Source organism: Heliangelus exortis, chromosome 1 (genome assembly GCF_036169615.1).
Source record: "Heliangelus exortis chromosome 1, bHelExo1.hap1, whole genome shotgun sequence".
Taxonomy (NCBI): Eukaryota; Metazoa; Chordata; class Aves; order Apodiformes; family Trochilidae; genus Heliangelus; species Heliangelus exortis.
Genome location: NC_092422.1, coordinates 187,252,615 through 187,270,653, shown reverse-complemented (window position 1 = coordinate 187,270,653; position 18,039 = coordinate 187,252,615). Strand labels below are relative to the sequence as shown.

Here is an 18,039-nt window from a genome sequence, read left to right as displayed (position 1 = left end):
TCCTGAAGTGTTTATTTTTGAACACTCGTGTGTCACGAAGGCCAGTTTCATGATTTTAAACATAAACTAATGCCATTGCTTCTAGGAGGTTAAAATGAAGTGCAACAGAGGGATCACAACCACTTGGCCTGCAGAAGAGGAAAGGTCAGGCCACGCTTCAGACTGAATCTTGTCTCTGTGGAGCGACACCAGCCAGCTGATACTTGACCTTTAGATTCCTCAGAGTTGCCACAATTTTGGGGAAGTGGCATTTGTCAGATGGCCAAAGAAGGCGAGGCTGATGAGCAGGGGCAGTCATCGACAGATTGGAGGAAAGGTATTTTCTTACTGGTCTTGCTTTGTTCCTGGACATGGGGGAGTTCTGCTAAAATGTATTTGAATTAGGGTGCTGCCCGGAGAAGGGGCCAAGGGGCAGGTGTAGAAAGAGGGAGGTTATGACAGGAAATCTCTGCAGAGAGGGAGAGTTTTGAGCAGGCTACAGGTGAGAGAACAGAGAGGGATGGAGAGGCTCTGGGGGGATGGCAGCAGCTGTTGCTGGCTTCAGGGCAAGAGCTGGGGGGCCCGTCCAGGCCCGGCTGCTCCTTCTGAGCCTCTAAGGGATGGAGGAAGGGAGGCTGGGGGGAAGGAGGGAGGGAAGGATAGAGGGAGGGATGAGGCGGTGGGAGCCCTCTCCCTGGGCTGCCTGTGGGGCGGAGAGGAGGCAGCTCCTGGGGAGGGGAGGAGGATAGGAGGCAGAGAGGGGATGTTGTTAAACAGTTTCTTACCGTAAGAGGGAGTTGGGACCCAGATCTTTCCAGTTAATCACACAACAAACTTAGATCATCGCAATAAAAAGCAGATCGGCTCACTCTGCCTCCTCTAGTGACCGGCTGTACACAGGGTCCTTCCGAGGAGCCCGCTCCTCTTCTCCTCCCCGACAGCCACCGGGGGGGCCCCGCCGGCACCATGTGGGTCACTCAACTCCTGCCCGCCTTGCTGCTCCATCAGCTGCTGCTGCTTCCCAGCACCATCCCTGTGGCAGGTCAGTGTTTCTATCACTTCGCTAGTGACATCCCCCCCCCACCTCCCGCCTCTTCCACCTCACAGCCGCATCATTCTCCCTGTCGCCGCTGTGGTGAGGGTGGGTGCTCGGGGCGGTGCAGCGGGAGCAGCCCCCGCAGGTGGGGCAGGCGGGGAGACCCCCGACACCTCCAGCGCTCCTCAGCTCCTACCTGCCCGGTGGGGCCGGCACTTCGCCCGCAGCCGGCATCCGGGCGGGGGCTGAGGTGCGCCAGCCGCCGGTTCCCGCCCAGTGCCTCCAGCTCGAGGATGGGGTGCGGAGCGGCGCGGAGCGTTCGGGAGGCAGCGCACCGGGTCGGGACGTGCCGTATTCTGCCTGCTGCAGGGTGTCCAGGGGCAGCGGGGGTGCAGGACACGTTTTGGTGATTTGTGAGGATGTCGGTGCTTTGCACCATTGCCTCCCCCTGGTAAGGGGGCATTCGGGGCTGGCCCGGGACGGGGAGCCCTGGAAGCACTGAGAGCGGGGGAAGGAAACATCGTTACCCGTAGATGCTCCCGGCAGTTGTCAGGACATGAGGAAACATGTGTCCTTAATTCCCAAGTGTTAGAATAAATGTGAAATAACAGAACTTGACAAGGAATACCCAACGAATATCCAGGACAGTACGTTGCTGAGAGGAAATACCCTTGATGAAGTTCAGCAGCATGAGCATGCTATTTCCAGACTGAAATACTTGTAATTTCATTAGACGTTCCCGCTGAAATCCGGGAGGTGGAGGGGGGAAAGGAACAAACAATAAGTAATCAAGTGCTGGAAGCTCTTTAGCTGAATTTCTTTCCTGAAGTGTCCCCCTTGGACTGGATATCTGAAGAGCTAACTCTGTGTTTCTATTGGCCCCCTGGGGAGACGCTTAAGGGGAAAAAAGTTTGCAAAGGTTTCTACAAACCTTTCCTTCCTTCCGCCAACATTGTTAGGGTCAGACCTTTGCACAGACAGAAACAAAAGACAGCCACAATTCAGGGAAAGGATCTGCCAGGAGTGGGTAGAGTGAGGGCAAGAGCACGCAGCGTCTGGGACCTGGGGCAACGCCTGAAGGCATCAGGCGAGGTGTATGGCAAGTGATGTTGATGGCTCGAACACACATCTTCATTTTCTAGTTAAAAAAAAAAAAAAAAAAGTATTTTGAAATACAATAGTAAAGTGAAATATTTTGGGATCTGAGAGGCAAGTAAAAAAAAAAAAAAAAAAAAAAAAAAAAAGAAGAAGAAAAAAGTATCATGTGCAGTAAAACCTGTCTTTTCTCACCTACAGCAAGACTGGTTGTGTAGGATGCTGAACATCTCACAAGAGCTTCTGTGTTCAGTCTGCTCAGAGATAATTTTGTTTTTGTGGGCCTTCTTAGCAGGTGACACAGTTACAAGAACTCTGCTACTACACTTTTCTGAACTCCTTTTCCATGTACAATGCCATTTACATTTTATGGACATGTGACTGCTCTAAGAAGTGATGACTAGAGCTGGTTAGGAATTTTCTGAAAAAATGTTGGGTTTTTTTACTGGAAAATGTTGACCATCAAAACTTTACACAAAAATAATACCTTTTAAGCAGAAGCTTTCTTTGGCTTGGTTCCCTCCCCAAAAAATGAGGGAGAAATTTGCAGCAAAAGACATTCACAATAGCTTGTGGTACCTGGTGCTGAGAAACCTTCACCTATGAGAGAAACATAAAAAATTATGGGCTAGTTTGACTCCTCCAACTTTATTCCATGGGCAAAAGATATAGAAACTGGTCCATAGCCAAGTTCATAAGAAGCTTGGTCATGCTTACTATTTTGGTAGTCAGGACACTTTTCTTGAATGAGAGAAAGCCCTTGTCCGCCCTGACTGTAGGCTCTTAGTGCTGGTCTGTAGTTTACCAAGCTCAATGAATATTTAATCTCTCTGATCTTCCAACAGGAGAGATTGAGAGATAGCCTTAGTACTGCCATTATCAGTAGGCTGATGATTAGGGTTGTGCCTTAACCAATGGGTTCTCCAATTTAGGAGTGGATGGTTCATCTTGATGTGGAAGAAAATTAGATTTCCAAAACTTCAGAATCTTTCACAGAGTAGAACTTGTTTTCGGGCCAGCTTTCGTAGTGACAGTTTCTTGGCAACCCTCTCTTTCTTAGCTTTCCTCCCCCACCCGTCTTAATATTAATCAAACCTATTGTTTGCCTTAAGGGTAAGAAAGAGGACTCTTACCACAAGCTGCAACTGTACTTACCTTGCTTTTAAAAATATATGTGAATTTAAGCAATAGTGTTTGAATTTTAAAATTTAGGCAAGGGGAAGCAAGGCCATTCCTTTATGGAGAAATATTGATTTATTTCTAAACATACATTGTATCTCTGTTCAGGATGTTGAATTCTTTTTATTGGGATGTTTTTAAGAAATATCAATATTTAGCAACATATTTATTATTTTTATATGCGAAAAACAAGTGATGAAAGCAAAATTTAAAAACAGGAGAAAAAGAAGACTTTTGCTAGTGCACATCCATACTTTATCTGCTACAGTTCTCTCAGAGCTAATTGAAGCTATACCTAATGATGAGTGGATTTCTTCCGTGAATGGATCTTTTCGGTTTGGAATTCCAAGTCCAAGGTTCTGTGTGAAGACAAAGCCCAGTGCTGCCAAGTTTGCTAATACATGTTACATTATATTAATGGGTAAAGAAAAAAAGGAGAGTGAAGAAAACTCTGAGAAATTTTCATGTCAGCAACCTGTCCACACTATCAGTTTCTGAGTTCCTTCTTAGTCTATAAAAGATAAGACTGTGATTGGTGAAAGATCAATGTTCAAGGTTCCTGTAGACTACTTGCCCAGCCATTATCAATATTCTGTAAGTCTCTGTCACTTGCACAAAGAAATTAATCTGTAGATAATAATTTTATCAGGGAGTTTTCTTCCTTTTCCAGATATTCTTATTATTCAGTGTTCTTAGACAGTATCTCCCTAATAATAATATTCTAGTGAGACTAAAAATGACTTTTTTAATCAAAATAAAAAATAGAGTAGTAGTGTTAAAGTAGTGTTAAAGATTTATTTAAATTACAGATATATTTTTGCATGAAAAGACTTGTCAGCCAAATGGGTTTATTCAAATTTTGCAGCACTTTCTGGGGCTTGAATGATTTGAAGCAGTTGCTAATGAAGATGTGGGAGTTGCACTTAGTTCCTATAAATAACTGTTGCTTAAAAAATATAATGTAAAATCCCATAGCCATAATCAATGTGTGAATGTTGTGTATTCCTGTGGTCTGCAGAGCTAAGTATATTTTAAAAATTTAGCGTGATTTATTCTTTCCCATCCCAGCTGTAGATAATCATTATACTATATACTGTCAACAAAGCAAAATGATATTCTGCCAGTTGGAAGACTGTATTCCTTCTGTTTAATGGAATCCTTTTGGTGCTCAGTGCCAGGGGCTGCTTGTTTTGCTCTCACATGTAATACCGCTCTTACCCTGCTTAACAGATTTTCTTTTTCTATTAATGCCATTTTCATAAGCAGCATAACAGGAGAATATAGAGTTGAAAGATATGAGATTAAAATGCTGCATAAAACTCTGGAAAATTGTGCACTGAAGTAAAGGAAAGCCTCTTATTGGAGAAGCTTATCTGTCATTATTGTAATACTTCAACTGAGGCCAGGGTTGGAAGGGAAATGTGCAGTCTCCCTTGGAGAATGTAGTATCTGCCCTTTGTATCTTTACACTGAACATTAGTTTTCTACATAAGCATTTTGAACATTTCCAAGGAGATTTGAAAGTAGGAGAATGGCCTCTTGATGGGTAAAAGCTTTACATAGGGAGGAAAGGGTTGCCCTGAACACATTACAATTACTTGTACTGGATGAATGTTGGAATTTTATTTTCTCCCCAACATTGCTGAGGTGGTAAGTTGAGAGGTAGAGGCTTCAAGGCAGCAGGGAGGAGAGAAAGGTCTCCATGTTTGGCTGGGATGTATGAATAGGAGAAGAAATGGCATGATGTGGGCAATGTTTGTACCATGCAATGGGTAAGTATGGCAACTACAAGGAGCTGGGAAGGGGTGAGGACATCCTTGCTGTTGTCCTGTCTCTTTTCTGCAGGTTTTGTTAGCAGTAGACTTAGAAGACAATGGAGTTATTCCCAAATGTGGTTAGTACCTACATGTAAAGCAGTGCTGTGTTGAGGCAGAGCTGAGAACATGCTCCAGATTAGTCAGATGTGTTGGCAAAATCTCGCTGCAGGAGTTTCCAATGGCTTGTGGGCCTCCACCCATGCACTGTTTGATGAGCCCAGCTATGCCTGGCAGTTCTTGGTGCTGCTGGCCCAGCTGGGGACTGGCTTCTCTCTCTTTTTCCCCTCAGATCCAGCTCTTCTTACAGCTCCTGGTCTTGGCCAGCAGCACTGTTTTTTTACATACACAACATGCAGCAAGGCTCTCATCACTCCTCAAAGAGGCTGTTTTGCTGCCCTCAGAAGTCCGTCAATATTTGTTTTGCCCAAATCCCTGCTCTGCCTGCCTGCCCCTTTCCTTTTAACCCCTGCTCCATGCCCAGACATCTGCAGCAGCTGAGACCCCATCACAAAAGAAGTGCACATCGTTCTTGGTGTGTCAGGGACACCAAATGCTTGTAAGGACTGTGGTCTCTCAGCCAGAGGTTAGATACAACAAGTCAGAAAAAACTGCAGACCATTTGTTTCTGCCAATGGGTCCCAGCATCCTGCTTAGCTGATAACCTTTTATTGAAAGAAAAAGAGCTGTCCTTTTGTATCTACCATCCAATTTTAGAATATGCTATCAGTTGTTAGCATTATCCTTAGCATCTTGAGTTTTCACGCTGACTATAGAAGAGGGTTACAAAAGAAAAACTTTGCATAAAGTTGAGTTCCAAGGATGACAATATTTGCAGCTGCTAATAAGGGGTATGTGTGCATGGGTGAGTGTGTGGGTGTGCATGGCAATATGCAATGTGAAGCCAATTTCCTGAACCTGGTTATCAACTAGACTGAAACCCAATGTAAAAATAAAGCAAAAATATCTCTATATTACATATCTATATTTCATGCTACTGAATTGTAGCATGAAATTGTAGATTTTTCCATAATGTCTCTTTTGCCAAGAAAATAGGTTTCAGATAGGTATCCTCCAGATATCTTTCTCAGAAACAGTTTCATTGTGACAAGCTAAAGATGCCTCCTTAGACAGCTGGTTTTATTTTCGTGACTTTCCATCTATACAGCTGACTGTGGTTTTTATGGATATGGTTGGTAAACTTCTTTCACACCAAATTATTGTTTTACATAAAAAAACCACATTAAACTTAGTGTGGCATCTAGGTTTATTCAACCTACATTCTTTGTCACATTTTCAGAGCTGTTTCAATTTCTCACTATGTTGGCCTTTCTTTCTTTTTTCCCTTCCTTTTTTTTTTCCAAATGAGAAGTCATTTGGAAAAGGTGTTCACTCTTTGGCATTCTAGCCAGGAATCTGGACATTTCTGATACTGAAACAGACATAAGGAGGAGCCAAAGTAAATGAAAGTAAGTTAAAAGTGCTTGGTAATAGTAATAATTCTTGTTATGGAAGTGGCTCTTTTTATCAAAGCTGTCTTGCTTTAAGAGAGAAAACTTCCTTACATGTATTTGTTTAAAAAGAGCTTCCTAAATATTCTGATAGTTAACAGTACTTTGGTGACTCTATTAACAATTTTTGTATCAAATTTCACCTCTTACATAATTTCTTTTATTACTGTGACCATGCCATAAACTTAAGCATGTGGTGTCTGAAACCATTTAGTAACATTTACTTCCACCATCTGTTCAAGATTTTTTTGTTGTGTTTTTTTTCTCAGGTTGTTTTGTTTTTTAATGAAGCCAGTATATTTATCATACATGGGGCCTGCAATATGCAATTTACCCCTCATGTTTTATATCCTTTGAAAAGCATTGTCTTGGAAATACATCAATGAATTTAATTAAAATTATGCCTTGAACCATGTTTTATGGGCAAGTTAAACACCTTCTTACATTTACATACTATTCCTCAACCAAAGTATGCTGAGAACTGTTGCTTTATTTCAATCTCTACTCATTGGTTTGTCTTCTTACACAAGCTTTGCCAAACACAATTTTACACAGAGAATCAAGCATACTCTCTTTAATTCATATTTTTATTTCTATACTGAGATAAGCACTCATTTAATATCTCTTATGAAACTGTGTTTTCTGACACCACAATAGTCCCTGTTTTTGCAAATTTTTGCTTTGTAAATTTCTTTTACTCTTTTTTTTTTTTTTTTTTCATTTTCTTTTCATTTTTTTTTCCTTTGCCTTTTTCTTTTCCTTTTTCTATTTCTATTTTTATTTCTTTTGGAAATTCATGTAACACTCAGATTTATGTTATTTTTTTTTTCTCTAAATTTTTTCTCTCATTTTTTTTCAAGCTCATTGGGGAAATCCAGTTTATTTTGACTTGCAGTGATGATTGTTTGCAAAATTAAATTAATAGCTAATCTTATTTTGACGTTCTGACCTGGTTATCAGTTATAACAAAAATAATTCAATCTCTAATTAGTCCATCTGCTAACTGCTCAAGGTCAAGTAACTTAATATAATTAAAAACATTAAACAGAAATCTAAAATGTTAATTGATACTATAGAAAGGGGTTATGTATCTTCTATATTTCTGATATAATTGTATTACTTTATATGACCTTTTTTCTTTACTGGAAAATATTTTGAAACTCCAGCTTCTCTGAGCTTCCTACAGTGTGTGGACAAATTCCTTCTTTCAATTTTTCTCCCTTGTGTCATCTTATTTTGCATGTCATTGCACTATTGGAAAAGACTGCAGTTGATTCCTGCAGTTTTCTGACAGTATTTTCCAGCCTGAGGAATTTAGGTATCTTCATTTTCTTGATAATTTTTGTTCCCCAAAGATACAGCTTATCTCTGGCATCTTACATATATAATGAAAAGTTGTTCTGCAAGTGTGAACAAACAACTCCATACCAAACCATAAAGATTTCATTAAGGATCTTGATTTAAATATCAATCTTTAATTTAAATATATTTTCTAATTTGGAAAATTTGGTATTGAGTTTCGATGTGTTTATTCTGGATGCAAAATTAGAAAGAAATTAATGAAATGAGACCTTACATTATCACAAGACTTCACAATATGTTTCTCTAAGGAAGCACTAACTGCTGCATAGAGTAGGGTGAAACTAGGAAACCCTGGAAGGTGACATGTTGAATGCATCATAACTCCTCTTTTATAAGAGCTTTGTAGAATCTATGACAAGCCCATAAAAGCAGAGTTTTTTCTATGGGAGACAGCCAATATGCTCCAGTTGTACTCTGTAAGGCTATCATTCCTAAACCTAAATATACATCAGCATTAGAAGAAGATGGACTGTAAGAGGAAAGAGAAAGAGATTACCAGTGGTTATCAGATAAAGTCAGATAATTTAATTGAAAATTTTGTTGTGGACATTAAAAATAGTTTTTGATCCCATTATAATGGGCAAAGGCTATCTTCAGGCTTGTTGATGTCCTGTATGATATTTTTGTTACCATAACAGTAGTATCATATTTGCTATATTAGTTTTTTACTACTAAACAGCTAATGCAGAAATAAATCATTTTTGTCCTAGACTAAGACCTGAGAGTTGAAATGTGACTTGCTTAGGTATTCGAACTCTAAATGGCCTGAAACTAGATTTACAGTGAATTTCTTGACTTCAGTATAGCTTAGTGTCAGACCTATTGTTTTCACAAGATACGACTTTTGAACTGAGATACAGAACGTAATCAGGTAGTTTCAGGAATGAGTGGTGTGTTAGTATGGAACCTCAAAGCCCTTTTTGATATTGGACACAGAACTGGAAGAGAAAAAGGGAAGTTACTTTGGTGCCATTTTCCCAGTAGTACCAGGGTTAGAAAATATCTAACGAGTGGGAGAGATCAAAATACAAACACGTTTTCTGATTCAAACCTGTTTCTCTAGTTAACCAAGGAAAGGTCTTAAGTTCTATGATATTGAATATTATATCCTCCATTATTCTCACTACTTGTTCTCACCAAAATGCTGCAGAATGATAATTTTCTTTATTTTTTATTATTGCTTTGACATGGACTGAACAAACCTAAGAAAAAGCAATGTTGGGATTTTTTCCCCCCCGATACTCTATAGTTTGAGTAGTCTGAGTTAATGCTTCATATCTGAGAAGGTTATACAGAAACTTTGTATATAAAAATTGCCATAAGGGAACTCAGGATTAGGTTTCTGTAGCTCCCAGGTAAACACTTTGCACCATGAGGAACAATTTTTTCTTCAGTAAATATATATATATATATTTATTTTTTTTTTAAAGTAGTATAGCTCCAACAGGGAGACTAGAATCCCCAAATCAGACTGTGTAGTACTTGCCCAGTGCTGCATCCTACTAGAGCAAATTTGGTAGTTCCCATTTCCTTGGACACTGGTTGAGCTGTTATTTTTCCTGTTCAAACACAGCTGCTGTCATATTAAGAAACACAGGCACCATTGTCACCTTTCTGAGGGATTTTTAAAGTTGACTGAAGTAATATTTTTAGTTAGTGCTTGTTTCTGTTGAAGAAAAAAATATTGATTTATATTGTCTGTATTCTTTTGTGTCCGAATCAGCTGCCATAATATTCAATTCTAAGTGGAATGTCCTTCTTCTTTAGTAATATGATATTCAACTATAAGAAACATTAGAGGCTATGGCACCAAAAATAACCAGAAGTCCTGATTAATCAAAGTTTAAGAAAATTAAATCAATGGTAACCACAAATCAGAAGTGTTAGTTACATCATATTGCATAACCTTTAACACAGAACATTTCCAGGCCAGTATTTGATTTACAATTTTAGTAAAAAAATACCTGATTTGAAGTGAGAAGTCTCAACTATTTTTATTTATTTTGTTGTTAGAATTGTAAAAGTAATGCTTTGTCTTATTCTGGTGGTTCTAACAGTCACACCACAGATGCCTTTGGCCCTTTGCCTTTTGGATTATAGGCAAGTCATAGAATGTTGTTTGAAAGCTAAAGTAAATCAGACTGTTATGAATTGCTAAACGCAAGATCAAACCCGTAATCCTCTTTGGACAACTGCTAGGAAAAGAAGAAAAAAAAAAAAAAAAAGAAAGCAGAACTGTGAATCATGTTTTTCAGGCAGAACAGAACTTCTTGAATTTATAATCATATTCTTGCATGCTATCTGGTGAGTTTAAGAAGCTGTTATCATTGGGAATTAAGATAATGACACTTATCAGTAGATGGGAAATGTTAGTATGAAGAACTGAAAGATAATACTTTGATATTTCTGTACAGATTCTTACCTCCACTTGGGATAAAAGTCTTGTCTGAGACAACATAGAACTAGCAAATATGTCTTGTAAGAAAATAGATTGAGAAATCTACCACAAAAGCTTTATAGAAGACATTTTTTTCTGTGCTTCTCTTAAAGAGGAAATGCAATCCTTTTTGCATCGCTTTTGCTCTATTTTAGATACAGGAAAAAATAAAGCAGCTTCAGTGCAGACACAATTACTTCCAGTAACTGGATGATGATACTTAAGGCAAGAGTGTCCTCACAACATTTCCCTAAACATGGTGATTTTGAAGATTTCTTTTGGGTGCATGTACACTGCAGGAACACAAAGGCTGAGAATGTTCAAGAGAGTTCATATGAGCCCTTAGCACAACACTAAACTATTAACATTTGATCTTCTCATCAGAAGCTTCTTCATATAATAGAGAGGTAAATGAACTTTTTTTTTTTTTTTTTTTTCCCCCTGAAATTGTTTTTAGCTGGAATTGAAATTGTGAGCTATTAGGTGCAGGGAAATAGAGTAAGCACCTTCAACAGTTCAAGAAATAAGAGGAATAGGGTGGTACACGAAGATTATTTCATAACAAAAAAATGTAGAACAGGTATTCTACTCCTTTGATTTTTATTTTCTTGTTTGTTTTTCTGTTTGTTTTTAGAGACTGACACTTGATTAAATCTAATTTAAATGTCTGTGGTGTATTCTTAGGTGTCTAAGGGATAACTCACCACTGAGAGGTGTGATTTATCTGAACCCAGGGAAAATGTGAACTCACTGATCAGGATGGAAATTCTGCTAAGGGAGCATCCTTAAACCCTCTTTGGCTTTGCAGTGTATATAGTTGTCAGTAACTCATTCAGGTCCTCAGTTATTGCAGTTTACATCTATTTAGAGCTTCTTTGCAGAGAGCACAACACAAAAAATTACCTGACCTAAGTGCACTCTGCACTTGCATGATGAATTATGTATTCTGGATAACCAAGCACTAGGCTGAGGTTTCATATATTTGAAAGATTGGGACAAAATTATTAACTCAGTCCTGAGCATTCATGTTCTATCATTGTTGCAGTTTCTGTAGAGAAAAATGAAAGTACATCTGTGAAAACAGTTATATGGAAGGAATTTATGAAAAACAGCATTTCCTACTTTGTAATACAAGGAGGGATTCATTCACCTCACCTTACCTGGGTTAATCATCTAATCCAAAAAGATCATCTGGGATCAGTGAGTGAAATAGGAGAAATAGATCCAAAAGATTATTTATCCTCCCTATGTTACTCATCTGTCAGAACAGGGAGAATCCCCCTCCTGAGGTACTCATCTGCCTTCACTGGTTATGGGAGCAGCCTGTGTTGGCAGACTTGCTTCTATGGAACAAAAAAAAAAACCCACCACAGCAAAAAAACCACATAGCTGACATATTGGGAAAATTGTGAGTTTTTCTTGCAAAAGTCATAGACATTTCCTCTTGCACTTTACCAAACATCTCTAGCCAGTCTTCCCCACTCCATTTAGATGCCTTCCTCTGGGCCTTTCAACAGAGACATGGAAACCCAATCAGTGTATTCTTTTTTTCAGAAGTCTTTGCATCTGCCTCCCCTTGCCATCTTTTCTGTGGGCTAACAACTCTGGTACAGTCACATCTAAACTGGACAAAACACTCACACAGAATCTCCACTAGAGCAAGGGGAAGACATTATTTTGTATCACTTTTAGGCTCTACTTCTCACAAATTGAGATAAAAAGTTTCCTGTTTTGAGAACAGGTTGTCACATGCAGATAGTGATTCTCTATACTATTTAAATCTTTTCCATCTGATTGTAACTCCACTCTGTCCATCCAAAAAAGACTTTTTCATCTTTTTCATACAAAGGATGAAAAACTTTGCTCTTACTGTTTTCTAGAATTAAGCAAGTCTGTATTTGAATTTGATTTTGCTATAACTCCTATTATTTGTTTTTAAGAATGGAGATCACCGTCTAAAAAACAATTCTTCTCAAATATCTGCTTGTACCTTATTTTTGTGAATTTCTTTATGTTTTAGGTACCAGTGTTTATATAATGCCTCATAAATGTTATTTGTGTCTAACTAATGCCATATTTGATTTTAGCACTCTTCTTTACAGGTGGTTTTTTTCTACTCTTCTTTGTTTCTTTCTTAGAGGGCAAAGGAAAAAGGAGAAATCCTCTTCATGACTACAAAAAAACAGGAGAGTTGATGCTCATTAAAGTAAACAAAACACTAGAAGTAAAGACCAAGCTTTTAAATACCACTGAGCAATGTGCCAAGAGATGCAGCAGGAACAAAGGCCTTTCATTCACTTGCAAGTAAGTTATGTATCTCTACTATTTTTATTGTTGGCTTTTGTGTCCTAATGGAACCTATATAACTCTTTGTCCAAAGGTTTCTCTGTAATTCTCACCAGTGATAGCTTTTACTGCAGACAAACTCAAGAGTGTGCTTTTTGATTTCTGTGATCTTTTTCTGCCTGTCTGGAGAGTGTCAGTCTTTTCTGAAGATTTATCTGAATTTTTCTATCTTCTTAGCTTGTCCAATCTGTAATCTTTTTCATAGCATAGCTCAAAAAATATATTTAAGTTAAGATGTGGATGAATTACACTACACTGTAGTGTTCAGTGAATATTTCTGAGATTTTTATGTCTCTTATAAAATGGTTATTGTCACACATCGCAGCTGCAGTATTTCAGCACCACTTCAGACCATATTCTGTCTTCATTCTTTGCACATTACTCCTGCTGAAATCAATGCAAACCTCACACATGGACCACAGATATATGCACTGCTGTGGTTCACTGGCAAGTACTACAAATCAGATACAATGGAATCAAACCTTCTGGGCTGCACAATCCTTACAAGTACATGATAGTTATTCTTCTGCATCTGCTGTCTCTTAGAAACACATCATACAGCTGATTGCTTGCCTGCCTAGTACATATTCACTACTACTTTTTGGAACAAATACCTATTATTTTTCACATCTATTAGACCTAAATTATCCCCCTGGCCTCTCTTAGTCTAGACCATTAGTAATAAATGAAAGGAAACGAATGTAAGAGAACCTTGTAGAGAATGGATGTTTTCTGTATTGGTGAGTCCTGGGCTAAAAGTGAGCCTGATCTTGAAATGTAAAAAAATTTGAAAATTGCTACAAATGGGAGATAGACCAAATGTGGTAACAAAAGCTCTACTTTGTCTGTAAAGGCCGTTGGCTGTAATTTAATCCTTTTTTAAGCTTTTAATGCCAGAGTTACAAGATCTAGTTTGCATTGTTTGGTACTTTGACTATTTATATATGTAATCAATGAGCAGAGTTACCTATTTCTGTTAGAAAATATTTTCCAGTCACTAATATTTTTCACATGGCACAAGGCAGTCCTTTTCCTATTGGCAGACCTTCTGCTGATATAATTGCCAAGTGGATCAGGTTGTATTCAATATAGACAAAAATTCTTGAGTTCTGATGGTGAGGAGAGAGGACTATTATAAATTAGGTTCCACAATATAAAAATATTCTGAATGATGCAAAGCCTATAACAATTGTGCATTTCGACATCTGCTTAGGTAAATTGTCTCAAGCTAGGTGTAATGACCCTGGATGGTATATTCTGTGTTCTAAAAATAAAAAGTAAGTTAATATATTTGTTGATTCTATTTTACTTAAATAAAAATCTAGAATGTTTTTGAATTTTCTGTATCTGGGAAGATTCTTGTGGTTTCCCATTTGGCCCCAGATGAGTCCTGTTGTGGTGTGCATAATTCTTTGATGCTACTGTAAACACAGATTTGACATGTGGTCCCTTTTAAAGGAAGAAGTATTTAGCAATGCTTCTTTTTTATCCCTAGGATCCCTAGTCTTTAAGTTTATATCAGCATATGGTTACTACAAGGTGAAATTTGTTGCCAACATAAATTAAAACCAATTACTTTTCTGGTTGCTGTGGGAGCATTCTAAAATAAGAAAAGTAACACAAAGTGGTATTTTAAATACTTGAAATATTACAATTGGATTTTTCTTTATTTATTGATATTTCTGTGGCTTGTTTCTGTTGCTTTATATCTGTACCCATGCAAGAGTTCAGTACTTGGGTCACAGCACTTATGTTTTATTTTCTGGATGCAAACTCAATTTGTCTAAGCGTTAACATCAAATAAAATAGAAATAGTTTGGAACATAACTCTGACAACTGGATTTCTTTTCTTCCAGAAACTGGTAAAATAGCAGAATCCAGACACTACAGACTTGTAGTGAATCAGCCATGCTTTATTTTCTGGGAAAAAAATATAAAAAATTTACACATACCGATTCTGATTTATTTATAAGTCTCTATGTCACTTGCAAGTAAATTGTTAGTATTGCATTTGATAATAACTGATCCTTGCTGTTTTAAGCTCTGAAACCTTTTTGTTAGAGCTAATATATGCCCCTTCTCAGAGTGGATTGTTCCTCTTTACCCTTGCTTTCATGCTTTCAGAGATCTTGATCATTTCCAACCGAATTACATGATCCTTATCCAGACTTGTTTCTTCTTTAAAACACTATTCCTAAGATCCCTCATTAAAGCACCCCTTGGATTCACTTGTCTTGACTTTGTAACTCTGCATATTTTCTGCCTTCAGTATCAACTTCATTAATCTGCTCCTAAGCTGTTCTGATTCCTTTGTTTCCCCAGAATTTGAAGTCCCTTACTCCCACAGTTTTTGTTCAGTCATCCTTGCAGTTTTCCCACTACATTTCTTATAGATGAGAAAAAGACAATATGGTTGGTATTTTATTGGCTATGCAGATGGCTTTTGTGGACGCAATCCCTTACCTACAAAGCTGTACCTGTCTTATTCTTTGTTATCTACTTAATATCTGAAATGTCTTTATATTCATGCAGAACAGATACTCCAGTATAGACCACAGAATTTCATTTTCTGATCAGAAAATCAACCAACTATCTAAGTACAAATAGCAACAACAAAAATTTTTGTGATCCACACTATCAATAGAAGAAAGTCCAGGAATTTGCTTAAATATGTTGATTTTGGAAGTGTAAAACCCTCCAGATTTGAGTCCAAGAAAAGATTGTTAGGAACTTTTATTGCAGAAATGGCTGAAGCCAATCTGGAAAGAAACCAAAAGGCAACTGAAAGGCAAAAACTGAAAGAAATGTTTGTAAACAGTGCATTCTGCATTCCCACTTTAGGAGGGAGGAAGGGAGAGGAGAATGTAATTGGAAAGACAGTAAAGGTCAGGGATATTTTTGTGAAACTGGAGTTAGAGGCACTTGGATAGTTTATATTTGAGAACCAGCCAGGAGAGAACAGAAGGCTGAACAAGGGCAGAAGGATGAAGGTTAGCAGGTTGGAAACATTTGGAATCAACACAGTAGAGAGAGCAGTTGGATGAAAAATCTGTTTGGTGATGGAAATGATAATGAAGAGGATGTTTGAAAGAGAGAAGAGTGGGGAGACTGAATAGGATCTTGTAATATTTTTAAATGCAACAAAAACTCACACAGAAAAATTTGTATGGCAAGTTAAATGAAGATCAAAAAGCTGTGGGTTGAGGGATGCAGTGCTCAGGAATATGGCACAGACAAACTAAGGATGAAGGTTGGGTCTTTTGGATATCAACAAGTAGAGTTAAAATGCCTCCTCAGTTCAGAATAAAATATCTCAGGTGATTTGGAATGACTGACAGAAACGTAGATCTCATGGTGGGCTAGAGAAAACAATATGTCAGTGATTTGGTTTCTGGTTCTAATGAAATTAAATGAAAAAAACAAATTTTCAGTGGTTTGTTTTTGTGTCTGTGGTTCATTTTTATTATTTTTATTATTATTGGAATAACTGTTACTTCCAGTCAGGTAATCATCTGTATTTTTAAAATCCTTTAAAATATCTTACTTACACTTAAAAAATTTCCTTTCAAAATGATATAAGGAGAAAAAGGTTTGCACATTTAATTTATAATACTGAAAATAAGTGGGCTTAGTCTTTTGATTTCTGCTTGTCTTTTTTGTTCCCCCAAAATTTATTCAGCACACATTGTACTCTATCCCTGAAAGCAGTTTAAAAAAAGAGAGAAAAAAAGAAAACAGCAACAAAGCAAAACAAAAACAAAGCAAGGACAAGCTCTAGGTACACTATCACTGTTTAGATTACTCATAAAAATAAAATTAATCTTGTTTTTAAAGAGCTCTGTTGTTCTAGGCAAGAAACGGACTCCTTGTGCTTGAATTTTCCTCAAGTCATCAGTGTGAGACACTTAACTATTTCAGAGGCACATTCTAAGCACTGCATAGATGGTGTTTTAGAGTCTTTCTTTTTTGTCCCCAGAAAGCAACTCAGCTGGGGATCTAGACACACAACTGTGTAACTGCATACACAACCAGGGAATCACATTTATCTCACTTTTAAAATAAAGGTTTTTAATGACAAGGGAACTCCTAGATCAGTGTGAACAGCCAAACTGGTATTTAATGTAATGGCCACATCAATTTAATTTCTTTGTTTCTTTGTTTTGTCAGCACAGTTGTGAGTTTAAATAGTCATCTGGACTGGTTCTCTGACTTTCCCAGTAAAAATACATCTGATGTCATTGCATGCTCCTTGGCAAACCATGTGTCATTATTATAAACCACACAGAGATTTTTTTCTCATGCAGATTTTCTTTGCAGGGCCTTTGCTTATGACAGAGTTACAAAACGGTGCCATTGGTTATCCTTCAACAGCTTGACAAATGGTGTGAGAAAGAAGCAAGACCATGCATTTGATCTGTATGAAAAGAAGGGTAACTGATTTATTTACTGATTTTGTTTTTTCAGCTATAGAGGAGGGAAAAACGTTAAAGTTAGTGACTGCAGAAGCATCTTGGAGATGGAATGGTTTTATGCACTCTGAAATCTGTATTCTTCAGTTTTATTCACAAATACCCTAGTTTTACTGTCATGCAAGTTCACCTACACACTTACTCTTGCTCATTTTTCCAACGTGTTTGCTTACCATCATATATACTAGTCTGAACTGAAACTAGTTTACTACTTAAAAGCTCAGTTCTCTGAGTGACTGTTATTGACTTAATATTATTTTATTAGCCTCATTAATGAGTGGGGGACTTAAGTCCTCAGACATAGATTTTTTGGTCAATCACTTTGGAAACATCATAAGTAGATAGTTTTCTTTGGGAAGTCAGTGATAGATATTTTGGGGAAAAAATGTATTTGGACAATTAAACAATATTTTGAATAATTAAGTCTTTAAAAGCTGTAAGAAATATATTATTTTCATCTGAAAACTGATGATGATCTTTAATCTCATTTGAAACACAATAACCAAATCCCTAATTTTGTTCTCTTTTCTTTCAATAGACTATGTCAGGAATTGTATAATTGGAAAAGGGGCAGATTACAAAGGAACAATATCTGTTACCAAAAGTGGTATCCAGTGTCAAGCCTGGAATTCAATGATCCCCCATGAGCACAGGTAAGAGTTCATAAGCAGAGACAATGAGAATAGTGCTCAGACAGCTTCCAAATAGCATGGTTTGACTTATTAACAGTCAAAGAATTTATGAGAAAACTGACCTTAGAAAACAAAACCTCAGGTGAATTCTTGACATTCCCCAAGAGATGTCTTTCTCC

General features: G+C 37.7%; 1 protein-coding gene across 2 annotated transcripts in view; it reads left to right on the top strand.

Moving 5' to 3' along the window:
- Positions 1 to 889: 889 nt before the first annotated feature.
- The window catches only part of HGF (hepatocyte growth factor), a 59,378-nt gene continuing 42,228 nt past the window's right edge, over positions 890 to 18,039 (top strand). For both annotated transcript variants that reach the window (XM_071734045.1, XM_071734044.1), the window contains exons 1-4: positions 890 to 1,021; positions 12,552 to 12,717; positions 17,077 to 17,189; positions 17,767 to 17,881. In XM_071734045.1, the coding sequence (XP_071590146.1) occupies positions 946 to 1,021; positions 12,552 to 12,717; positions 17,077 to 17,189; positions 17,767 to 17,881 (470 nt within the window). In that variant the 5' untranslated portion in view covers positions 890 to 945. The remainder of the gene's footprint in view (positions 1,022 to 12,551; positions 12,718 to 17,076; positions 17,190 to 17,766; positions 17,882 to 18,039) is intronic.